This window comes from Scomber scombrus, chromosome 15 (genome assembly GCF_963691925.1).
Source record: "Scomber scombrus chromosome 15, fScoSco1.1, whole genome shotgun sequence".
In the NCBI taxonomy this organism is placed as follows: Eukaryota; Metazoa; Chordata; class Actinopteri; order Scombriformes; family Scombridae; genus Scomber; species Scomber scombrus.
The window spans coordinates 27,847,606-27,875,126 of NC_084984.1; the positions used below are offsets into that span (position 1 = coordinate 27,847,606).

Genomic DNA, 27,521 nt, shown 5'->3' on the forward strand with positions numbered 1-27,521 from the left:
ACCCATACGTTATATACAACACGTATTATGGAAGCTGTAGTTTGTAGCAGCGGATTTTACCCTATCACAGACTAGCGTGCCCTCTGGAGTCCAACTACAACTCCCAGAGTTCAGCGCGAGGCGGAGCGTGACCTACGTGTGTAGACGCCGTCGTGTAGACGGACCATGGCGTTGTACGGCTATGTGTACACCGCTGTGTGTGTGACAGGTTAGCATCAGAAAAAAAACACCTCCGGACAGACGCGTCTGCGCACTGTTATCTGCTGTCAGCGGCGGAGGGCTGAGGAATAAAGATGGGGTCCAGAATCAAGTAAGAATGTTTATCTACTGCTTTAACAACGACTGTCAACAGCCCGCTGCTGTTAGCTGTGTTCCAGTGAGTCATTGGGAGAGATACAGTCCAGTACGAGGCCCTGACTTGTTGCGACACAGGCTAAAAACAGAGGCGCTACTCTAACGGAGCTAGAAAAACAAAGCGTTTAAAAGGTGTAGTTTTACGGTCAGGTCTACTCTTCATTCACAAGCTGAGAAAAGACGTCAGGGAGAAGCTTCCCGGCTCAAGCAGAGAGAGAGAAGACAAACAGTGACTTAGGGTCAAAGCTTGTGTGTGAGTGCAGCCAGTGTAAACATCAAGAACTGACTCACATTTTTTCTTCCACAACCGGATGCCAGCGTTCAGGACTGAAGTACAAAGCACAAATAACGTAGATAGACACATCCTAACGTCACTGCTGCGTAAATACTGGGATGTGACTAGCTTTTAGTCAGATAACACCCTTTTTAATCAGGTGTTTTTTTCTGAGGAATGAGCCCTTTCACATCTGTAACATTACGATCATACACTCAGAAAGAAATTGTCAGTTGATTAGAATCCTATTCATATTTTGGATTTCCTCACACTGACAATGACAGGTTTGGTGTTTTGTTGGTGATCAGATCCATCGTGTTACTGTGGTGAACATGCATCTATATCTGATGAATATGAGATGTATTTATTGTGAGGTGTAATGACATCCTATGTGGATCTAGCCTAACTTGAATTGAAGGGATTTCTTTAGTCAGTACACTTAAAAATGAACTAAATAATACAGTTGAAACCTATTCATTTTATATGTAAATGTATTTATAATGACATCATTGTCAAATTCCACCTTCATTCACAGCTATTTACAGCTAACATACTTTTGTTTGTGTGATTTTTTCATTCATACAGACCTTAAACCAATGACTGGAATGCATCTATATTGATCATTTTCAGTTATCAGTTCATCTTTTGGTTATTTTCAAGATTAATCATTAATATTTTGCTGTTTAAAATGTCAGAAACATGTGAAAAATGTTAATTGCAGCATCCCAGAAAAGCCAGATAATATTTAAGTAGCAAATACTGATATTTGACAAGATCATTTCTGGCACTTCTGCTCTAAAAAATGACTTCAATTGATTGATTATCACATTTTTTGCCAATTTAATTTAAACTAATTAATAAATCTTGGGCTGCGACAAATGATTATTTATTTCATCATCAGCTAATCTTCTTGATGAAATGTTTGGTGTATAAAACTGTACAAAAGTATGAAAAGTCTCAGTTTTCCAGACTCCAGGATGCAACACGTTCAGTGTACTATAATGTAAAATCAAGCAGAATCAGCAGAGTCTGAACTTTTTGAAGTTACATTAAAGGACAGGTGGAGCTCACATCAGTGTTGTTGAGCTCCACCCACTGAGCTCAGAGCGTCTGCAGCACACTGAGCTGTGGTGCTGAAAGGACAGCGGCAGGCCAATCATGTACTGTTCAGTATTGCAAGCACAAATGACTGGAACGGACACTAATTCTAAGTATTTACTAGAGAAAGACAAAGCTAGAAAATACTGCATGACTTAGGATTGTTAATCAGGAGAAAACGAGTTCAGTGCATCCATTTCCTCCATTATATCTTATTTCTCCTTTTCATACTGAAGGGCTCATTTGTGTCAACTCTGCATATTTCTGTGTATCCACTTGATGATGTCATTTGTAATGAACAGTAAAGCTGACTTAGCAGCTGTTTGACTGAGCTTGAAAACGTATCTACAGAACATTTAGTGGTAAATGTTCTGAATGGAGACTAACTAAATACATTTACTCAAGTACAGTTTTAAAACACTTGTACTTTACTTTTTGTATGTCCATTTAATGTTTTTATTACTGATTTAAGGAGTAAAACAATTCCGATATTGATATATCGCCCTACTTTTTTATATATAAAATATATAAAGGCCTACACATGTACAACATACATTTTTTGCAATGATTTTTTTTACCATTTGACAATAAATGTTATTGTATAAAATGACATCAGTGCATTGAAACAGTACATTTCAATGGGAATTTAATCATTATAAATATCTAAAATAATTAGAACTAAATAACAAAAAACAAAAACTGTATCTATTAAACTTGAATTAAGATAAAGAATCAAGTAGTCATCAGGGGCATTAACAGTGCTCCCACTCATAGCGCTTTTCACACAGGTCAATATTACCTGGAGACTTCATGTGATTTAGAAATTACAACACACACACCCTCACGTCTATTCACACGTGATAAGTGAATGAGTCTGTATTTAACTCTAACTTACTGACATTATCCTCCTGGATATACATGACAACATGACAGACTGCAAAACCTTTACAGTGTTGTTGCTAAATGACCTGAATGCATAACTGATGGAAACAGAGGACAGAGAGACACAGAGCGACTGTGTGTCCTGCTCCAAGCTCTCAGCTCTGCTGTTAAATGCAGAGAAGTCCACTAAACTCCTGTTTAAACAGACACATACCAGCAGCTCTGTCTTCTTCTCGTCTACTGCCAATGTGATCCACTCTCCAGCTGGCAGTGCTACACTGTGTATTTGGATTTTATAACAGATGAACCGTTAATATCCAGGAATTATACGCTGCCACTGACTATCCATGTAACAAATTGATCACAGTTTTACACACCAGTCCAACCACATACTAGATTCTGACCTAGTCTTTTTAGCTTCTAAACTCTTCCCCTTATCACATCTTAGATGTCTATGAGAACTGAAAACACATTTGTATATCAGAACTTAGTTTTTTCTTCTTTCCTCTCCCATTAATCATCTCACCACCCCTCACATTTATCTGCTGACCCTTTGGAGGGGCCCCACCCCTAGGTTGGGAACCACTGGACTAAACTAGCTAACTGTATATAAAGTAGTGTAAACTAGCTCCACCTCCAGCAGCTACAACAGTAACATGCTGCTCTAACACTGATGCTTCACTATTAATAATCTAATGATGTCATATATAATAATATATCAGTCAGGGGAGCGAAAAATCATTCAAATCTAAAATCAGACATTTTAAAATAACTTAAAATCAGTGTGTGAGGTTTATTACATTTCTGGTTACTTCACTGTAGCAGCTTTTTGCAAAGATTTTAATCGAATCTGTAAATTGAATCTGTTGTCATGACAACCAAAACGTATGGAACTTCTTCAGTTACGCCAAATACCAGGTAGCCCTATAGGGGTTTGGATCATAACCCACCTCTGATGGAGATATGGCTGAAAGATCTAGAAAAAGGGAGCAAGTGAACCTTGAGTACAGTATTTTATGTTCAAACAGTATGTTAGTTGAGTATGTTAATCATTACCTCTCATGGTGGAACATATTAATGTAAGATGGTGGCAATAGAACAGGAGCACAGTTTCTGCTTTCTGTTAATGACACTGAAATAAACTCCAGTCCAGTTTTTCAGTGAAGGCTTACACACATGATGACTGTGCTTACTTACTTACTCAGAACACTCTCTCAAGCTGTTTTCTTCTGTTCCAGGGAGAGCCCTGAGTCCACTTTTGAGGTCTATATGGAAGTGGACCATCCAGGCACACAAAGCTCTGGTAAGTCTCTGAATCAGTTCATTATTTGATTTCACACTGATTGTCAGCAGTAAACTGGACTGTGTGTGTGTGGTGTGTGTGGTGTGTGTGTGTGTGTGGCAGAGTCTCAAATGAAGGCTGGTGTCTTTATAAACACTTGAAGAGAACTGGAAGGACACACATAGGCTTTGGAATTTAGTATTTCAGGATATTCTTCATTCTCAGAACAAAAAAAAAAGTGCCATTAACCTTGGTCAAATGCATCCTGGGAGATCCTACAAATTAAAATGTCTCTGCCTGGCAGAAGCATTTCTATCTTATTTTGTGTATCATCACAAAAAACGATGTATTGAAAGTAGTTAGTTATCCATTGAGGAGTGAGTCACTGAGGCTATGAAGCAAATTAAGATGGATAAAATGGCACGTAGCTAGAGCCTGACCGATACTACATGTTTTGGGTCCGATGCCGATGCCAATATTATGGAGTAAAAATATTCTGATATCGATATATTGGCAGATAATATTAAATGTACTGAATATAAAGATAAACACACATTTTTTTGCAATGATCCCTCAAATGTAATGAAGGTATGATATTTTATTATTTAACAGTAAAGTTTATTTTATAAAATGACATCAGTGCACTGAAACAGTAAATGTATCTATGAAATTTAATAATAAGAATGATCTAGGAATTTGAAAAAAACATGTAGAACAAACAAAACACAACATATGCATATATTAAACTTGGATTTAGATATATCTGAGGTCAATATCAGCTGACGGATATATCGGTCGGCTCTACATATAGCTTAGACAACAGGTTAGTGTTAGTGGCTGATCAAATCTGAACATTTAGCAAATGTTTGTTTGTTGGAAGTTAATTTTGAACCCTGATTGTAATTAAGAGACAGTATAAGGATAGACTGGGACAAATTATATTTCTGTGTTGTTTTTAATGTCTAAAACATAAGTTAACCATGTGAATGATCATGTAATGCTCTCGTCTCCCTGTCCCTTCATTTTTATATAGATATGTATGTTGAATCGTTTAAAAAAAAAAAAAAAAAAATCGAAATTTCTTCTTCTAACCTCTCCTGGACTTACTTATTATTGCTCTTATGTGCACATTGAATCTCTCCTTAATTGTACAAAATTCATACATCTTCTAAATGTATGGACGGCAGAAGAGATGGTTAAAAAAATAAAGATTATAAAAAGTAATTGTTGATGAGTTAGTTTGACATGCTGTATTTTAGCAAAGCTTAGTCACCAATCTGATCATCCCTCAGGGTTCAGTTCAATATTTTCGTATAAACAATGGATCAAATGACTTTGTAATATGAAAACATTCACATTACTAAAGTGTCACATAAAAAGTAACCGCATTGCATTTCAGCTCAGCTCTACAGACAGTATTATCTTCTCTCTGCTCTCTGTTTCTACCGTTTTTACTCATGAAGCCACAATACACTACCTACTCCGCCACATAGACACTGTGGAGCATTCAGCAGCTAAAGATAGAAGATATGAGACTTACCTTCATCAGGCAGGATACAAACTCTGAATGAATGCTGATGCTACTCCGTGTGTGCTAGATGCGCGCTCACACTTCTATCATATCTATTTTTAAGTAGATAATACGTCAGTGTTATTGTGCTGGCCTCAAGGTGCCAAAAAATGAATTAGCCTTAACCCTTACATGCTGTTCAGGTCAGATTTGACCCGTCTTGGCATTCGACAGCTTGTAAAAACACCTCAAATGTCTTTTACTCTGAAATTTGATGACTTTTCCTAAAGTGGCCCAAAATGCACAAAAATTAATTTTTATATTAAAATATTATAAGTTTGTATAAGTGCTACACATTTATGTCCACTGAGGCTGTTCTGGGTCAGATTATCTCTGTATCTATTGACATGTGTTTTAGTGAAATGAATAGTTGATAGTTTTAATAAGATAGTAGTTATGAGGATTTCTTTTTATGATGTAGCAGTGAAGACTGATGGCTCTAATGGTTATACAATAAACCCCACACTTCCATAAAGTTCTGCTCATTTTACCTTTACATAAATACATACTGTTCATATTCTGACTCATAATTAGTCTCTACACCAATTTAAATTCATAAATTCCCCATCAGTCATTAAGAAATGTTTGATTCATCTTTCGGTTTGATTCGTCTTGTGGAAAAAAGACATTCACAATCACTCTTTTATGATCCATGAGATCATTTTATAGAATATGAAGAATAATAAGAACATGTTTTCATGTAATAGAATAGATCTTTGGTTCAAAATTTGGTATAAATACTTTTTATGATGGGATACTCAAAAATGGACCTGGAACATACTGTGAGGGTGTAGAATATGAACGGTATGGAAGGGTTAAATGTGGGGGATAGAACTCAAACCTGGCAACCCCTTGTGAGGCCATTTCTGCTGCTGTGTGTTCAATTAGAAAGACAGTATGTAAAACACAGTTATGCATATGTTTATACATTACTTGGATCTACTGCACTGAACTGATTCAAGGGTAAAACACTAAAGAGTCACTTCCTGTGTACATTCCTTCAGGTGTTGGATATAGTCATGGTTCCCAGTGTGGGGGGTCAGGACCCCTCCAGTAAATCTGAAGGTTCATAACATGATTCATGGGGAAGAAGAAAAGACATTGTTCTTGTTCACATTATTTGTAAACTACTGGATAGAGTTGAAACTCTCCTGTCCATTACTGAAAGGAAACAGCTCACAGCTCTTAGACTGTGACACAAACTGAGACGAAGGGTCACAAGCAGGCACCGCTTCATTGTAGATGAATGTAGGCTGCATCGCGTGCTGTATTTCCTGGGTACTGAGGAGAGGCTGCTGGGTGTATTTCTAAGAATTTCTTCCTGTTGGAGTTAGTGCTCGCATCATTTCCTGTTCAGTCTTTAAAAAAAACATCGTATCCATCGCTCTGACACACAAGTCTTCCTCAGCCTGACTTTTTTCTGCTGCTGTTTTAAAGCTGGAACCTTTCAGCCATGATTGCATTTAGTTTGACTCTGCTTCACACACTCACTTCAACCCACTTTGGTTTATATATAAGTATAGAAATAATATATCATGATTGAAATCAATGAAAATGAAGCACAACAGTTTGATGTGTGGAGGACCATCTCACTGTGAACGAGTTCAGTAACATTTCTTGCACTTCGAAGACATTGTGAAACATTTTCCATTGTTGTCACATGACAGTCAGTGGGAGTAGAGACTCAGTGGAGTGAACACACAACAACACACATCACAGATTCACTGCATCTGCACCATAGAATTAACCAACGTGAGCATTAAAAAAAACTCCATAATAACAATCAGCTCGTATTCATCCATCTTTAATTTAAAGCATAAAGAAGTATGTGGATATTACAGCAAACATATGTGATAGTTGAGCTGCAGGTTTTGGAGCCTGGCTGCAGAGGTTTGTGGGGTCGAGTTCTTCCACAGAACCCAAGGGAAACATTGGAGCTGACTGTCTGCATCACCAGGAAGAGAGAGACAAACACAAACTGTCGACATAAACTTTGAAGTGCATTTTTGTTAAAACATTTTGGTGTATTTAGAACCAGACCGATATCGGCCTATAACAGATATATCAGTATCGGCATACAGTATATGTTGTCCAATATGGGGCGATATTTGTGTTTAAGTTATATACTGTAGGTTATGTATATTGTATCCTTTTGCTTAATTCAAGTGGTTTTGTTCTATGTATTTTTCTACCATAGTCATTAATGATAATTCAATTCCCAGTGAAGTGAAAGTGAAGATTATTGGCCAATGTATTGATATTGGAATTTTTAAAAACTCCATAATATTGGTATTGGCATCGGCCCCAAAAATTCAGTATCAGTGAGGCCCCAGTTGTATTGTGGAGCATCAAGGATTCCATTCAGAGGAACTAAGAAAGCAGAAACAAGAGTCCTGTGCTCTGCCTGCTTTTAAAATCACTTCAACTGCAAATCAGCTGCTGTAATGAAGCCTTCATTCTTGCATGTTTTAATTGAGTTTTTTTCAGACTGTGTACATTTGCCTGTCTATGTGGTATTTTGGTGCCACAGAGCTGGAGGGAGGACAGGATACAGGTTTATTCATATGAAGCAGCACAAAGCCAGATGTTGTACTTTGGCTGAAATGTGGTCTGAGCTCTGAATACAGACGGCTCATAACTACCTATCTGATGCTGCTGTGATTTTATCAACAAGATGAAGCTAAAATATTTGTTGTAAATGAGCTGCAATAATGGATTCATGATGGAAATATAAGTAATCTACTTTGATTAAAACTTTCAACAAAAATGGGCACACAAATCAATGTTTAATGTGGTTAAAGCAGGAACGTCATCCAGTCGGTCTGTACTGATCTATCAATGAATGTGCTTTATGCTGTATGAGAAGCTTCCAATTGTCCATTGGAAGTAAAGTAGGGTCATTTTCACTCCTCCACAGTCATATGTTCTCTGTTCTTTTCTAACAGGGCCGGAGGTGAGAAGGCAGTTCCCTGAAGACTACACAGAGCAGGTTTGAAATGCATCAGATTCTAAAATGCTTTCCTTTGCTTATGTTGTCCATGTATGCTTTGCTCCATCTCTCTCTCTCTTTCATCCATCCAAACCCCTTCTAACTTTATTCATTTGAATACATTGCATCATTACTAGTACACACTGATGTCAGTACATGTAACTGCTGCCATTCTTTCTATTATTCTTTCATCTGTGTTCCACAGGAAACTCTACTGACTGTGCCCAAGTTCTGCTTCCCCTTCAGCATGGACAGGTACACACACACACACACACACACACACACACACACACACACACACACACACACACACACACACACACACACAGTCACACATGCACAGGTACACACACACACACACACACACACACACACACACACACACACACACACACACACACACACACACACACACACACACACAGTCACACATGCACAAGTACACACACACACACACACACACACACACACACACACACACACACACACACACACACACACAGACAGAGACAGACACAGAGACATACACACTAACAGGTTTGAGCAAACAGTACTTGTAACCTGTATGCTTTGGCGCTGATAGTGCACAAAATCAGATTTTCAAAAGTTGTTGAAAAGAAAAGTATTTTTTTATAAATCCTACATCACTTCCTCTCTCTGTTGTTAGAATAATATTTGAATGAATGTATATAGCTTTCACAGATAACAGTCACAAAGTGCTTCACATTCAAAATAAATCAAATTAAATACAATCGTATCAAATCGAAATGATTATAAACAAAGACGCCAGATAAGATATAGAATGAGAACAGACATAAGTGTCAAGATGAAATATGAAATACCACAAACTACCTAAATGTCTGAACAGATGTTTTTTAGGTGCTTTTTAAATTTCAAGCTTTTTAAAGGACTATTCCACTGAAAGGCACAATCTCCCCGAGTCTACACTTAAACATAACCCTGAGAACACTGTATCAGTGAGTTTCTTAAAAATAGCAGCAAGAAAACGGTGGATGTCCTCCACACACAGGACAGAACCTGCTGACATGCAGGGCTGTGATTAATGATTTGTGCTCTCTCTCTCTCTCTCACCCTTCAGCCTCACGGTCAACCAGGTCGGCCAGAACTTCACGTTCGTGTTGACTGACATTGAGAGCAAACAGCGATTTGGCTTCTGTCGCCTCTCCTCAGGTGCACACACCTGCTACTGCATTCTCAGGTGAGTGAGTGTGTGAGTGCGTCAGTGTTTGACCCTAAAGCAGGAAGGAAACATGGGAAGTGCTGATAAACAGAAAAGGTTCAGTTCATTCATTGGTGAAGAATTAATAGGGATGGTCATTGGATTATAACAACAATAGATAGTCGTGGGGGAACTGCAATGATTACTGGAAATGTGCAATAATAATTTTAATTTTTTAAATATTTAATCTGCTCTTTCATTTGTTTTGTATATATGTTCTTATTTATTTATGGATGTGTTTTTAATGAGCTACTGGACAGCTGAACGTCTCCTAAAGGGATGAAAAAAGTATCTATCTATCTATCTATCTATCTATCTATCTATCTATCTATCTATCTATCTATCTATCTATCTATCTATCTATCTATCTATCTATCTATCTATCTATACAATACCATCAGTGTGTAGCATCATCATGTCTAACTTGATGGAACTCTGCAGCATAGTGTTGACTCATAAACAATTATATTCATTTTCCAGCACAAGTTAGTTTGTATCTGATATGCTTGTTAAAGGAATCAACCATATTTACCACATGCATGCTAACTAGAGATTAACCACAAATTGTGGCAGCTCTGTGAAAAGTACAAAAACCTCATTTTTTTTTTGTTCCTCAGCTACTTGCCCTGGTTTGAAGTCTTCTACAAGCTGCTTAATATCCTGGCAGATTACACCATCAAAGGCCAGGTAAGTCACAGACAGGCGATGGATTCACATCACATTCACAAGAATCACAATTCAACTTCAACTTCATTTATAAAGCACTTCAAACACAACATAGTTGATCCCAAGTACTTTTCACAGAGGTAAAACAAACACAATAAAAAAGAAATCAGAATGATAATAAAAATGACTACAACAACATCAATAATGAAAGTAGATGGTCATATAGAGCATAGAGCAGATTGTGAGAACAGCACAAACATAAGGGGAGTTTTTCTTTGCTACTGTCGCCAAGTGCTTGCTCATGTGAGAATGTTGGGTCTCTTTAATTAAAATTTAAAGAGTTCCGTCTAGACCTGCTTTATGTGTAAAGTGCCTTGAGATGACTTTTGTTGTGATTTGGCGCTATACAAATAAAGATTGATTGATTCATTGATTGACTTGAGGTGAAATACCTAAGCTGGTTTTTAATCATTTGTTTTTGTTAGGCACAGTTAAAAGCTCAGGAGTACTGTTTTTAGGCAGGGGAGAAGTGGATGGAGGGAAGAAGAGAATTCCACAGTTTTTGGGCAGCAGTAGAGAGAGAGAGAGAGAGAAGACCCTGTCCCCATAACACTTAGTCCTGGATCTGTGGACAGACAGGAGTCTCTGTTCAGATGACATCAGTTCTCTGCCAGTGTGATATGAGGACAAGAGTTCTATAATATACTGTTAACAATCATCAGAATTTTAAAATCAACTCTACAACAGGCAGCCAGCGTGGGGGGGCAAGAATGCGAGTAATGTGCTCCCAAAAACAGAAAACACTTTCACTTCTTCTTTTAGCGTTACACACTTTTCTCTGCTTTAACCTCTTCATCAGACAGCGACCTTCATCAAACACCTGTTGACTCCACTGTCAGTGATGTGTTATATTGCAGTTCAGTAGATTAAGGACATGAGTCAGTGGTTTGGCACACGGCTCACTGGAGTAAGAGTCTAAAAATGGAGTCTCCCTCCCCGTGTATTTAAATAAGAATCTGCTTCCAATTGAGTTGTGACTCCAAGAATCAGAACATTTCTAAACTGTGTGATTCAAACCCAGGACATTGTGTTCTGTCAGATTTTTTGTCTTTCTTCACTGAACATGTGGCATCATATGAACTGTTATTACTATTTCACTTTTGAGCTTAAAATCACATTTATTTCATTTTTGGCCTGATATATCACGTCCTCTGCTTTAGATACTGTAACTGATTATTAGTTTCTGTTGAGATAGATTTATTTCTAACACTGATAAATGAGTGTTAACAGTTTCCAAATGTGTCTGTAGTAGTGTAACAGTTCTCTGAGACTGCAGCAGGAGAGATAATAAACTGACACAACAGTATAATCAGTCACACTGCTGCCTGATGATAAGACCAACACAGTTGAAGTATGACATTAAGTATCTTGTATTTTCTTGCAGTTATACTTCTGTACAGACTGGGCAGCTTTTCTTCTGTAGGATGTATCTTCCCCTGGAGTAATATTTGTGTATGCTTCTTTAAATAACTCCCAAATGTTTCAGGAAAGCCAATGGCAAGAGCTCCTGGTGTCACTACATACGCTCCCTATCCCCGAGCCTGGAGTTCCTGTTCATCTGGGTGTGGTGAGTTCTGACTTCACCAACATCACATACACATCCTGAGTTCAGTTTTAACAGGAAACTCTTCAATGACTGTCTGCTCTCCTGCCAAAGAAAAAATAAAGCCACAGAGACATCAGAAACATTTCTTTTCTACCACACTGTGATTGATTCAAATGTATTGTTCTAGTTAAGTATCACCCTGGCACTGACCCTCTTTGTTTTCTCCAGCATTCCTTCTTCACTGTGCCTGACATGAGGGAACTCCCCAGCATACCTGAGAATGTGAGCGCACAACACAACTCATTTAAGATCACTGATAAGATGCTGAAAGACAACACAGTCAAAAGCCTAAACTTCCAAAATAAGCAGAATTTTATGGAAGCATATTGCATTCACTGGAATTTTTTTTTTTTCTTCTGAATTAACGAGATAATTTTCCTGTTTTTTTGAATATTGCTTCCTGTTTTTCTGAATTAAGGAGATCATTTTACACAACAGACGCTTTCATTCCCTTCCCAAACATGGCCCGCTTTTTTAGTTGAATCCAGTTTGACTTTGTTTTGGGTTTGAGACACTGGGAGATTCTGCTGTCTTTAAGTCATATAGATGCTATTGTCATTAGTTAGTAGACTTTATGCAGGCACCTTAGGATTTTGCGGTCGTTCAGATGGAAAGCACAGTCAGATCTGCTGGACACTGATGTTTCTTCAGGATCAGTTGGACATATATGACATGCTCCACAGATAGCAGATGATGCATATGAAATGCATTCAGGCTGGCTATGACGAGAGAAAAATTATTCACAAAAACAGACCTTTTTTTTTTTCAGGTGAATGCAATACACTTCTGTAGAATTTCACTGTTAATTTGATTAATATGTGTCTAAAAGCAGTGACATGTCAGGTCAATTGGAGATTCTTGTGTCAGCCAGTTAACTCTTGCCTATTAGCTGAATAATCCAGAGGGAAGTCACACAATTGTACCCATCAAAGTGTGTTTCCAGGTGTTCGCTTATGTAAAGTAGTATCATGCATAGTTTGACTCATTTGATATAGACTGTGGGTATAAGCCTGCCACTGGTCGCCCATTTCAGGTTGTATTTTCCTTTCAACTGTAGCAACCTACACGCTGAAAATGGCAAGTTATGCTTGTCTTTTTTTTTTAATCAGTAAAACATCTTGAGTGCCATTCTAACAAAGTGGTTACAGTGCATGCCACATACTTGCAATGTCCTTGGTTTGAGTCCAGCAAGGGACCGTTGTTGCACGCCAAACCCATTTCTCTCCTCCCCTGTTTCCTGTTGGCCTCCTTGCCACTGACTGTCTAATAAAGATAAGCTAAGATAACTTCAAAATCAGTAAAACATAATCATCATACTTCTTTTTTCTGTTGTTTTACTGTATGTGGCCTTTTTTATTCTACAGGGATTTAGCCATTTTAATACCAGGGTTCAAACAAATCCCCCTCAACACCCACCAACACTATTTTAACAACAGCACAGTCGCTGCATCCCACGCTTTAGTGCGGCCCGAGACAATAATGATTGGTTTAAAGAAATACAAACAAACCAGAGCTCTTTATTTCCCCCTAAAGCAGAATTGATAGTGAGGTTCAGTCATATCTACATTCACAAAGGATTACCAGGAAAGTTTATTTTTATCTTTTGGCTCCTAAAACTGTTATTCTTGGAAATTATGCTACACCGCTCATGATGCTACAGTGACTTCCTGTTTACGTAGTTTGTTGCTTGTTATTGGAGGATAACACTGATGTTTCCAAGCAACCAATTCACACATTACTTAAGTGTTAACTGGCTATTTCTTAAGCTTTACAATAACTAGTGCGAAACTAAATAGCGTTTACTAAGAATTGAGGAATGAGTTTACACACGAAGCTAGTGACGACTTCACTACTAGCTGGTGCGACACAGTCCAGATTTTGGTTAAAAATGTAAAATCTTTAAAACCAAAAAGTTTGGAGTTTTTGTGCGTAGCAAAATGTTGCTAAACCTTGAATTCTGGAGCATTAATGGAGAATATAAAGGTCTTCACCCTATCATTATGATTGCTCACAGACACTGTAGATTGATGAACACTTTCAATACTGTGTTTGATTTTGCCACATTTTCACAGAAACATATGGGATCAAGGAATTACTTTTTAAAATTTGAAGCACAAAGTTATTAGTTTGACATTGAAAGCAATTGATTTTGACCTAATGAATGGTGATAAAGAGCTACATGTAAAAATCATACTTTATTTTTCATTTGTCATTTGAAACAGCTACCAGATATTTTTAATGTGCAATATTGAGTTGTATGTCTTGAACCACGGTTTATACTGTTCATACTTTACCTTCACAACTAACTCTCCTGTGTTTTCTCTTATTGTGTTTGACCCTTACAGAGAAACCTAACAGAGTACTTTGTAGCAGTAGATGTCAATAACATGCTTCATCTGTACGCTAGTATGCTTTATGAGCGCCGAATCCTCATCTGCTGTAGCAAACTAAGCACTGTAAGTAGAATCCACTTCCGGTTTCTTCTCTCCTCTACAGCTCTGCTCATTATAAGTCTTAGTTAAATCTTACAGTACCATCTGTTAGATTGTGTAGAGTACAGGACTGCAGCATTTACACTGTGAGCTCTCTGAATTGGGTTTTTTGAGACTTCAGAATGAATTGTTCCTATTTGGAGAGGTCCCTGATCTTTTAATGTAAGATATGAATGACTGTCAGTAAATTTGAGTTGGATGTTTGGATATCATCTGATGTCAATAAAAATCAGTGTCAGAGAGTCCACTATTGATATTTGGTACAAATATCTAAAAGAAGTTGATAGGCTTTAAGGTTTTTATGTGAAAATTGTCATTATATTACTTTCTGCTGACCATTTTTCAGTGAATGACTCGAGCAAAAAATGACTCTGGACTTCATAGTTGCTGTGTCATCATAACTAATGGTTATGCAACGACTATAACAAGTTACATATGTTATATACAACCAAAGTACATAACTTTATGGACAATAAAACCATTTTCCACATGGTCTGAGTTAGTTTTACCATTTCCACTCAGCCATTCTACATAAATACAAGAACATTTGCTAAACTAAAGTGTTCATTTAATGGATGGATATCAAGATATGAAGAGGTTTAGCCCATAAAAGCACAGTAGTCCTTTTTTTTTTTTTTTTTTTTTACTATTATAACAATTGTGTCACCTGCACAGCATCAATGTGAGTTTGAACAGAGCCTGGAATTTAATTTGTGAACATTAATTTATAATGAATACATATTTGTATATATGTAAAAGTTGCATATTAAACTGTCATCACATATTGTGTTTTTGATATTTGTCCTCAGTTAACAGCATGTGTCCATGGGTCTGCAGCCATGTTGTATCCAATGCACTGGCAACATGTTTACATTCCTGTCCTGCCTCAACATCTATTAGACTACTGCTGGTGAGTACACTGTGTATCACCCACACACATCATTGCAAATACCAATGGATGCCTTTGTATCTTTGTATGTATAGTAGTTTTCATATGTTTGATATGTCTTTGTTTTGTGTGCATTTTATAATGATGACAATGATTTTATATTGAACTTTCTCATGATTACAAAGTCCTAAACATGAGCAATGATATACTGTAGCTGTCAAATAGTGGCTCTAACTCAACTGCAACATTAGGAGGTACAGTGAAAAACAGCGGCCTATCATCTGCATAACATCAGAGAGCGTATTGAAAATGCAAATCTCAAGTTAGCAAATGCCTGCTTGCAATAAACGGCTTGTCATGCATAGTAGAACTTAATTTGTATAAGTTCCATAACCCAGCAATGACTATGGGTCCTTTTTTCAGTGCTCCAATGCCCTACCTCATCGGAGTACATTCCAGCCTGATGGAGGTAAGATTCTATACCCGGCACACAGTAACCAGGGCTCATATCAAGCGTCTCAGAATCACTTCTAGGAATCACGCTGAAAGTGAACCTAGTACTAAGAACACTGCCACCTCAAAGAAGCTTCCGGCACTGACTTTCAACAGAGGGTTACAGAGCTGCAAAGTAGACATGATCATGATATATTGTGGTTCTTTCAGATTGGTTTGGTTTCAAATATAACATTTAAAATGCAGACTACAGCACATTTTTTCAATGTTTAAGCTATAAATAATTTACAGGGTTGTATGCAAAGATACCTAAAATCCTAAGTGTAAAATCATCAGTTCTGTCCAGTCACATGGTTTTACAGTGCATATGTGGCACATCTTGCACTTATTGGACTTTGAACTCCACCTCCTGTTAACTAATATGTGGTGGTTAGGACTCTTCAGATAGTCATTTCCCACTCTGAGACACTTGACATATACATGAAAGATATAAAACAGTGAAGTTTTTTTCTTGTTTCTTGGAATACCTGTTACTGTCAGATTTTAAATAGTAAACTATTAATCTGTTTTACAAGCATAGTGACTTTGTGTCTTTGGACTGCCAGTATACGATGTGTTCTCTCCACTCTTTGTAGAAAGTTCGAGGGATGGCTCTTGATGATGTGGTGGTCTTGAATGTGGACACAAACACCCTGGAAACCCCCTACGAAGACCTCCAGAGCCTGCCCAATGATGTGGTGAGCAACATAGATACAGCACACTACATTTTCAGAAAAGCAGTCGACTTTTTGAATATTCAATCATGTTTTTGTGACAGTTGTGTTGTAATAATCGTGTTTGATGTTCCCCTCAGGTTTCATCTTTAAAAAGCCGTTTAAAGAAGGTTTCGACAACGACGGGAGACGGCGTGGCTCGAGCCTTCCTCAAGAGTCAGGCCGCTCTGTTCGGCAGCTACAGGAACGCTCTGCAGATCGAGTCGGTCAGTACAAAGTTGAGGGAGGGATGCAGGGAACTGAGAACAAAGTGGTACACCCCAAGTCATTTGGCTTCATGGAAGAACCACTTACAACTAGGGATGCTCGATATTGACTTTTCTGCCGATATCCGATATTCCAATATTCCCCAACTCTTAATTTCCGATACCGATATCACCCGATACCGTTATATGCAGGCTTTTTACACCAAAACTGTTAGATAACAACATAACATATCTCCTATTGTTGAATTAACACATTATGCCTAATTTTATTGTGAGGCCCCACTGGATGCATACATAAATGCAACATGGCTTTCCACATGTAAACACTGTCTGTGCAAAATAAGAGAACAACTTCAATTTAAGTTATGGAAAAAAGTGCCAATATGGCACTGCCATATTTATTATGCTGCTTTGCAGTCATTGCCAATTACAAATTTACTATCCGTAGGGAACACTTGGAACTAGTTCCAAACCACAGACATAAGCCCCGTTTCTGGAGGCGGGACCTTTTCTAGGAACGTCCTCTCACTCGGTCCTCTCAGCTGTTGTGTCTCCAGCAGAGTAGGACCATAGACTGTATACGACCCACCGGACTCTGACGGTGACGTCACAGAGGCGACTCGCCTAAAACATGACAGAGAAAATGACAACGAAGAGGTAAACCTTCTGTTTGTGTGTTCGTGTACATGGCGGTGGACGCTATGAACTTGTTAGCCACGGTTAGAGACCCACGAGTCTAGCGTGTTGTTGTTGTTATACGTCATCAAGCGCGCCGGTAAACGTCCCATGCTGCGTTCATGCAGGCTCGGAAATGCTGAAGCCTACAGAACAAATATCGGTTATAAAAACCTGATACCGATACTTCCTGATATTACATTTCTAAGTGAATATCGGCCGATAATATCGGACATCCCTACTTACAACAAACAAATTCTTTCTTAAGTGGCATGTTTGAGTGTGTTTTTCATCACTGTGATCTATAGTACTGAGACAGTTTATGTGTATTTCTGCATTTTTAGGGCGAACCAATAACATTTAACGAGGAAACTTTTGTGAACCATCGATCCAGTGGCATGAGACAGTTCCTCCAGAATGCTATTCAACTGCAGCTCTTCAAACAGGTACATACACACACACACATACACAGTTTTGTTTATCCCTTCCTCATACACTAATACATTTATTGGTTCCACCTGTAGTTCATTGACGTTCGTTTGGACTTGTTGAACGCAGGAGAAGGTTTCAGTGACATCTTTGAGGAAGAGATCAACATGGGTGAATATGCAGGTGAGGCATCAGTGATGTGTAGTAGTGTGTTAGTTATCATCAGCATGGAAACACTGGGTGCATCTATATTTTGTGCCTACCCATTTTAAGGAGATAACAGTGTATTGTGTTAGTGATACAATAACAGAAGACAGGACACACACTGGTTAATGTTGTTGACCTTTTATTGTTGTGACTCTCTCCACAGGCAGTGACAGGAACTACCACCAGTGGCTCTTCACTGTGAAGGTGAGCAAGTCTGAAGGTTCTAATACTGACAGACAGACGCCACATTACCTCAAACCAGTGGTTCCTGCTGCTCCCAAATAAATGTATAACTCACGTAGCCTATATGTACACAGAAGCTTATCAGTTTGAATGAATGATATGATATGATATGATATGATATGATATAATATGATATAATATAATATAATATAATATAATATTAGTACGATTAGTTAAGGTTAAGTTAAGTAAGTTATGTTAAGGTATGATAAACTTTATTGATCCCCCTAGGAGACAACAGTAGCCTTGTAATAGTGAAGTGATAAAAAATAGAATTAAAATAAAATACTATATACAATAAACAATCTCTAAAATAATCTGTAATTATATAAATCTACAATATACATAAATTCCATATACTATAATAGCAACAATACAAACCAAATACAAGCACATTTAAAATATATAAACAATTTTACCTAAAATAAACAATAAATACAATTACATTAGGTTATATGTTAAATGTATTTCTTTCATTTTTATAAATAATAGTGAACTTTTCTTTAAAATGTTGAAGGAAAAATAAACCAGGTGTGAGCATTTTCTGAGGCCGTTTGTTGACTCATGTAGTCAGTTGGCACAGATTTTAGAATTGAGATGTGTCAGCATTTCTTTTAACCCAGTTTCTTTTGTGTCAAATATTTCCACTGCTGCTCTTATGCTCACTTTTTTTTCTCACTACTGAGCTCCTGCAAAACTGCAAAACAAAACAAAAAAGCCAGAAAGTGTGTTGTGTTACTATGACAACCGGCAACAGTTGTTGTAATATGTTGTCATCTGCGACTACCAACATATTAAACATTTTAATATGGTGATTTTGATATTTATTGCTTATTTATTGTGTTTTGATATGTTCAAATATGTAACATAAGTAGTTAATGTAAATGTCACCAATTTATTTAATGCAGTGAAACGTTATTAAAAATACACAATAGATTAACAATTATATGTTTAATCTCATGGCACCCCTCACCTACTGTATCCTTACTTTGGGAACAGCTCCCCAAAACAATGCTATATATACAGACATGTGATACATTAATGGAAAAACTGATATAGTTCTGAATGTTTGACCCCTACATTAAGGGGATCTGGTGGCTCTGTTATGCTAACGCCTAATGATTTTGATGTCCCCTGCCCTTTAATATTTCAATCCATGACGAGGTGTCTTGACTTCTAATAGTAAGATTCAGCCACAGCATATTTCTTACCATGTTTGGAAACACATTGATCTTTCTAGCACCACCAACTGGCCACACTGATCTATTTCAGAACTGTCACACAGCCTGTTACAGCTACAGTGCTGGAAGCACAGAACCTGGACATTTGAATCACTTAGTGGCAAACAGAATGTATGTTGAAAACTCAAACTTACAAAGTCAGGAGGGTGCAAAGTAACCAAAATCGAAAGCTTTCTCACTCTGACTGAGAACCTGGAAGGTATATTTGCTGCAATTCTACTTATTAAAATGATGAACTGAATTTTGGCAGCACTGAAGTTGACAAGTGAGGAAAAAATCCTGCACCATCTTTTAGTTTTTCATGGTTTGAAGACCTCGATTGATCGGAATTAATAGTGTTTGTTTTCTTACATATCAAGGTCCTGGATCAAGGCTACCTGAAATTTAACAGTCAGATGGCTGCTCATATGCATGTGCCCTAGAGAGTAAAGCCTTTGAATCTTAATGTCTACAAGGTCTTCCTTCTAGAGCCTCCATCAGGTTATATCTCACATTTTTCTGGGAATCCTGAAAAAATATAAAAATATGTTCTTCATTCCATTCCAGTGTTGTCTTGTGTCTGATATGATCACTGCAACCTCTAGATGCAGCTAGGAGAGGTTTAAGACTTTATTTATACTTTAATGCAGTAGGTAGGACTGATTATACATCTGAAGATAACTGATCATGGTACATAACAGAAACTCCAGTAACAGATATTGTGAATGTTTTCTGACAGAAAGGGGGCGGGGCCATCTTCAACACAGTGAGGACCAAGGCAAACCCGGCCATGAAGACCGTTTACAAGTTTGTAAGCACGTCCCTGACTTCTATTAGAAACCCTGAAATTAAACCTTAACTTATGAATGAGAATGTCAGTGATGTGACTGTGTTCACGTTTGATTGACAGGCTAAGGACCATGCAAAAATGGGCATCAAGGAAGTCAAGAGCCGGCTAAAGCAGAAGGTATGTGCCTGTACACTGCAGGGAAACTACTCTGGATTATTGTTTTGTTGTTTCACTGGTATGTATATTTTAGAGTTTGGAACTTCTTGGTTCACAAAAAAAACCTTAAATACTACCCTGACTTACCTTCCAACTGAACCCCGCCACCCCAGCCACAACGTACAGCCTCCCTCCCCATCTCCCTGCAGTGCCACCACTCCTTTCGCCTATGTCAACCTCCCCCTCCCCATGTCCCCCCTCTGCAGGAACAGGCAGAGAATGGCTTCTCCACAGCAGGTTCGGCAGTCATCGACGACGACACCACAGCAGGGTTTACCTCCACCAGTACGGTCAGGCAGGAGGGACCACTGCGAACCTGGGACGACCACAGGCCAATCACTGTGCACTTTGGACAGATGGGCAGAAATGAGGTGAGCTAGGTAGTAATTATACTTAGATAACTCAGTAACTTTTTCTGGCTTCATGGACTGACTTTTTTCTTTTTACATTCTTTGCACTTTGCCAGTTGAACTATGTCACATTGTCAAATGCAAGTTTAAATTTCCTTACTCATAAAATCTCCAAAGATTGTTACAGTATTCATGTTCCTGTGGGTTTCCCTGATGAGGAGGTAGGTATACTGAATAAGCTGTGATCCCCTTTTTATGCCGTGGCAGGAGGTATTATATTTTAGGGTTGTCCATCTCCTGAGCGCAATATCTCAGGAACATCTTGAGGGAATTTCTTTCAATTTGGCACAAACGTCCACTCCCAGTCAGCATGTCCATGTGGGCCCCACATGGGTTAAATGCAGGCTACGTGGGTACTGAGTGGGCATGGGCTTGAACTGGGGAAATTTAGCTGGTCCCACATGGTTTCAGTAACATGGGCCCCACATGTGAATCCCAAGCAGGCTGACTTACAACCCATAAGGGATGTAAGTGAGCTAAGCAGGCATGGGCATAAACAGGGCAAATTGTATGGGCCCCATTATTGTTTCAGAAACATGGGCCCCATTTAAGGTCCATTCTGATCTCACTTAGACCCCATATGGGCAAACATATACACTTGAAACCCAGTCAGAACCCACTTGAAGCCCATATGGGCAAACAAAGGTGGGGCCACCATGGAAACTGTGGACAAACCCATGTGGGACCCATATTTGCAGCCCAAATGTAATCCTTATGGGCCCACATGGACATGCTGGCTGGGTTTGGACTCAAGGATGAACTGGTTAGAATTTAGTAGTCCAAAGTCAAGGTCCCTGTGCCCTACAGATTCTTGGCCATAACCCAAGAATCCGTAGGCTATGTATGACAAAGTTTCCCACAAATGTCTAATAGGATAAAATGATGAAGTGATGATATTTTATATCCAAATAGTCTCTAAGTGAAGACAATGTGTTTGCCAGAAAATAAACTTAATACAACAAAGTCCTCACTACAAATATTATGAGTTTGGACAGACATGAATTTAAGCTGCAACTTGACTGGTTGACAAAGGCATTCAATCATGAGGTGATATTTGTAGTTCATTCATATTATTTTTCACTTCCACAGGCTCGGCCACCGATGCTGTTAAAGAGACCGAGCAGCAATGTGAGTCTGGAAAGCAGCGTTGACCAGTAAGTCTACTTCCTTATATATACAGTATATCTCTACATCCGTTACTAAGATTACTAATCTTCAGCTTCCTTCCTTTTCTTATTGTTCCCCTTCTTCCCTGTTGCTTTTGAATGATGTAATGAGCTGTTCACTTCCTGTCAATTTCTTGTTCTCTTAATCATAGCTCTATCCGTCCTACTCGTCACTACACAGTCTTTCTCTCTGAGGATTCGTCCGGTGACGAGCTCCAGTACGACGAGGACTCCATCTCTGGGTTTCCTGACAGCTTTCTCTTCTCCGTCCCTTTTGAGTGGTCACCTCTGTACGCATCTAGCACTATTGACTGATTAATAAGCCTTTTTCAACTCTTCTATTTTCTTTCTAATTAAATGTGTGCATGTGTCTACATTTGTTTTCAAGCTTTGGGTCATTGCACAGGGAGGTCTTGGGATCAGGTTTTGATTATAGGGTTAAGTGTAGAATTGGATTATGTAATGCTTGAGAGTTGATCATGCATCCTCAGGCAGGAACTCAATCCAACCCCGATGTCTCAGTTAAAGGCAAGGGTCAGTTTTGTTCTGACCTGATAGAAGAGGCGAAATGACGAAACATGTATACGATTAGATTACAAAGATTTGACAATTGGTAGAGACTTTTCTGTAATATTCCCCTCTGAGATAGCTATCTTAAGTATCTCAGGCTGTATTAAGCCTTTGTGAGCTATCTTGCACGTTTCCTGATACGTTAGGTATTCACTTCACTGGATTAGCCACAAACAGACACAAATATGGTGTGAGTTATTTTACTTAGAATAAACTGCAGTGCCCATGTTCATCATAATAATAAAGTTATAGATGTGATGGGGATTAGAACTGCAGTTCCCAGCTAAAAAAAGAATTGTCACGTCAACTATTTTGATAATTCATTCATTGTTTTGAGTAATTTTTTAAAGAAAAAATGTCATTGATTCCAGCTTCTTAATGTGAATGTTTTCTGGTTTCTTTAGTCTGCTATGGCAGTAAACTCAGTATATTTCGATAATGAAAATAATGGTTAGTGGTAGCCCTAGATTTGTTGATAATAGGAAAAACATACCATATGACCTGTCTTATTCTTTAACAAAATGAATAAAGCAAAGTTAGAGATAAGCATGGCATATTGATCCTGAAAAAGGTCAGGTTTTGACCCATGAAGACCTCTAGTGTGTGAGAGAAAGAAACACTGATGGAAATAAATGACTATTGGTCTAACGCTGTCCCTGCAGGCCACAGCCATATCGCTCCCTGAAGGAGGCTGAGCTAATGGAAGGGGACGATCCTGGTTTCGGGGCAGAAAGTCACACTGCCCCTCCAAGCCCAGTTACTGAGAAGTTCTCCAATGTCAACCTGCTGGGCGATATCTTTGGCTGCCAGGATGAGCCTGACAACCAACCAATTACCCTGGCTAAAAGTCTCGAGGACCTGAGGACTCCCAAAGACTCTGAGGAGCTACAAGCCAAGTTCAACTACCAGGTCAGAGGTCATTTGTTTAATGCTTAACAATTTCCAAAAAGGCAAAATTTGGTCCAGATTTCAGGTACGGTGCTGAGGTCCAGATCACCAGTTGATTTGTGCATTGAGCACTATGAACCAAAGAAAATATCTTGACAACAAAAGTTAAGATGGCCATGAAATTTGTTGTGGATCATGGCCCTCAGAGAATGATTTCTTAAGATTTTTGGTGACCACCTTCCCTTGTACAGAAGGGGATCTGGTCCCCGTCTTGCTGTCCATACTCTCCCAAACTATGGATAAAGCACTAGGACAGTTTAGTGTTGTAGTTCTCCTATAGTAGAACTTGTAGTCTGAATAATTTCTTATGTTTGCAGCGGATGGACCTGAGTGTCAGTGAACACTCACGAACGCTTCCAGGCCTCAAGCTCTCCAACCCTTACAACAAGCTGTGGAGTATAGGGCAGGATGAAGCAACCTTGCCTGTTTGTGTGCCTCCTACCAGTGATAGACCTCCATCTGTCCAACTTCCTGTGCTGACCGAGGCCCACTCCCCTAGCCGTGAGATCTTGGGCTTAGGGCTTGAGCCTTCAGACCCCTCTACTTCCGGCAACATCACCATTCCACGTCCCCACGGAAGGAAGACGCCTGAGCTTGGTACTGTCCTTGCACCCCCCCAGGCCCAGTCACGCTCTAAACCAGCAAGAGCTGGTGAGGGAAGGACTACATCAGGGGGGCAAGAGTTTAGACAAGCCCTGAGCATGACCACAGATGGAGACCTGCTGAAGACCTCCAAGGTCACAGAAGACAATATAGATCTGATAAGCCTTCTAGACCCCCTTAACAGCTCAGCACAGACCAGTTCCACTTCAGTGAGTGATGGGGGAGAAATTGGTGTGTCGTCATCTTCCTGTAAACCAACCCTTCCAACCAGGCCTTACCCACAGGGCTTGCCTCCTTTCCCCCTACATCCTCACATATCAGTTAACCCTTTTTCCCAGTCTCTCCGGCACACCTCTCCTCAGATGCATTACTCGCCGACTGTAAGTGGTAATCCCTTCAGTGCAGTCTACAGGCCTCCAGCAGGCACTTATTTACACACTCCACCCCAGCCACAGTCTTTTGCCACACTACCGGGGCTCTACAGACAGCATTCGCCAGGTAGTTCAACTCTGCCACCCAACTATGGACTGCTCCAGTCAGCCTTCCCCTCCTCAGTTACATCCGTGTCCCACTCCTCTGCCAGCAATCACGCCCTTTCCAGTCTGGCAGACTCAACGTCTTTCCCCAGTTCGGCCCCCAACAAATTGGCAAAGCCGCATCATGCCGAGGAAGACGGCAACAAGACTCAGGATCCTTTTGGCGACCTGCTGACTATGGCCAAGCCAGCTACGCCCCAAAAAAAGAAGGTGGAAGACCTTCGGAGGAGGTGGGAAACATTTGACTAAATCCTGTGAATATGCACTGAGTTGCCCCTCTCTGTAACTACTCGAACTTCTCTCATTACTGGATCGGGACCTTCTGTTGAACTTAATGGTGCATTAGCTCTAATGAGCACTGGCTCAGTAGAAGAAGAATAACTTAAACTGAGATTAAAGATGCTATGCTGCCTTTGAATACTACTTGAGAGTTCTGTTAGATTATTCCTATCCCCATTGTTAGATAGCTAGCTAGTTAAAATTTGTTAGGAAACATTAGCTCATAAGGCTTACATAACTTCCTTTCATAGCAGACTTAAGTTGCTTTCTTGTCACTGGAAACGATGAAGGTGGCAACGGCAACTGTAGAGCGCCGAATCCCTTAAAATAACACCCGATATTACAGTTATAATCCTTAAGATTTTCATATCTTAACCAATATTTATTCTGTTGTTTTTAACCAGTCATTTCATGTATATGGATTCTACAATAACCTCTCTACAAAGTATCTTTCATTGTTATACCGCTTTTACCAATATGTACCGATGCACACAGGATTCATAGTAAGCTGTACATTGGACGTGATGCAGGAGGCAGTGTTGGATCATGAGCTCAGTTTAACGTGTCAGATGATTGTTTATTGTCATCTTTAGTCTTCTTTATGAAAATAACGTGACGTATAGAATCCTCTCAGTCCACAGTGTATTTGGTTACAGTGTAAACAGATACACCAGTTCTTGTTTTTGTGTATTTGCTGCCCTCAGTAGTCAATGCACCTCAGTAACTTCAAGTGTCACCAAAACAACCAGGACTGAAATCATAAAGACCATAACTACCTATAATACACTTTGTAAGTGATGTATTTATATATGATGAAAACATTTTTACTGTGATTTATTACTTTGGTTACAGACTCATATGATTTTTGTGCATATGGAGAACAGCTGTGCAAATACATTAGCAGTGATGCATTATTAACTCCGACAGAAGGTCCTGATCCATTTGGTGGGAAATATGGTGAAACCTCCCCCCCCTCCCTCCACAGACACACATGCACTCACCAACCCTCCCCAGCTCCCCTCAGCTCTGCTGCTGACCAATGACAAACAGGAGTGTGGACTGCCTCATCAGCACACAACACTTGAACTCACCTGTTACCTGTCTGAGGATTTGTCTTTGCATATTTATGTGTTGTTTCATCCCCCCCCCCCCCCCCCCCCCCACCGTTACACACAATGCCGGCCTTGCTTCAAGATGTTCAGATGCCAACCGTTCTCGAACCCGCCGCCACTCGCTACTTGCTAACAGCTAATACAGTTCATTGCACAACACCCTCCTCATGTCACCTGCCTTCAAAGCCACCACATTAGCGTAGTGCTCAGTATAGATCAGTATAGATTTGTGACTTTTAAAAAAACAGCACGCAGTATTTCCCGAAAGAGGATAGATGACACATTCACAACAGCCTATGTCTTAATGATGTCAACTTGTACGATTAGCTTGTATTATTACTAGTAGCTAGTCTGCTATAGTTGATTAACATGCTAATGGCATTATGGTACTGTAGCTACAACGTGTGGTGCATCTCAAACACGCAGTTAGTTCACCTATTGATGTTTTTATAGTAGCTTCATGCACAGTGCTGTTGTTTTGTTTTTTGGGTTTTTCAGGTTTATTTTGGCCTTCATGATAAAACCCATCTTTCTCTAGCTCATCTCACTGGCCTGTGAAAATGTGTTGCCTCCTACTGTTTTCTAAAAAACCTCCAAGCCTACAATAGACATTGTATTATCCCTAAAAATGATTTTAAAGCATTTCTGTCTAATTAAATATGTTGGGACTTTTGAAACATTTCATTATATATTCTGTTGTTTTAAAGAGTCCTTTTGCCAATTCTGCTGCTGATACATATATGCACTCAAATGATTTCCTTCTATTTTTGTTTTTTTTCTTGTTGTTTTTGCCTTTAGTGAAGTATTATTTTTGTGTTTGATGACAATGATTGGCTAATGAATTCCAGGCTGCTTACACTTGATTTCAATTGTGCATAAAGAGCAAAAAATCATTGTTCTCACAATTTTTTGCCACCAGCGTCTATTTCAGGGGGGGCAGGAGGGGCGTCCATGTTGAATGCCAAAAAAATCCTAATCACTTCAAAGTGCTGTCAGGTCTGGTTGCTGCTGTGTGTGTGTGTGTATGTATGTGTGTACAGATGACACTATATTTGTTGTATGACTAATAAAGCAGTGGTGGCTAGTATCCTGCTGCACTGCACTGTTTGAAATACACATACTTTATCCTTTAACATGTCAGAGTAACTTGGTTATAATTCCACATGCAGTCTTTTTTTTTCCATCTATTGATACACAGCAAGATGTCAGCAACTTTATATTTTCATGACATTTAACATGGATATTCGTGTTCCCCATATGATGAACTGATTATTGAAATTGGA

At 39.1% G+C, this 27,521-nt stretch overlaps 1 protein-coding gene across 2 annotated transcripts; it reads left to right on the forward strand.

Moving 5' to 3' along the window:
* dennd1a (DENN/MADD domain containing 1A) lies at positions 1-27,521 on the forward strand. 2 transcript variants are annotated; one of them, XM_062434023.1, is made up of 23 exons: positions 1-310; positions 3,847-3,911; positions 8,406-8,449; positions 8,655-8,704; positions 9,549-9,668; positions 10,307-10,376; positions 11,902-11,982; positions 12,190-12,243; positions 14,367-14,477; positions 15,323-15,423; positions 15,826-15,871; positions 16,491-16,592; positions 16,709-16,834; positions 17,854-17,955; positions 18,034-18,121; positions 18,309-18,349; positions 20,348-20,419; positions 20,519-20,575; positions 20,821-20,985; positions 22,114-22,178; positions 22,343-22,480; positions 23,423-23,669; positions 24,026-27,521. In XM_062434023.1, exons 1-23 carry the CDS (start codon positions 294-296, stop codon positions 25,094-25,096), a joined length of 3,033 nt encoding a protein of 1,010 aa, XP_062290007.1. In that variant the 5' UTR covers positions 1-293; the 3' UTR covers positions 25,097-27,521. The 2 variants fall into 2 exon arrangements, with proteins under 2 accessions (XP_062290007.1, XP_062290006.1); XM_062434022.1 differs by lacking the exon at positions 22,343-22,480.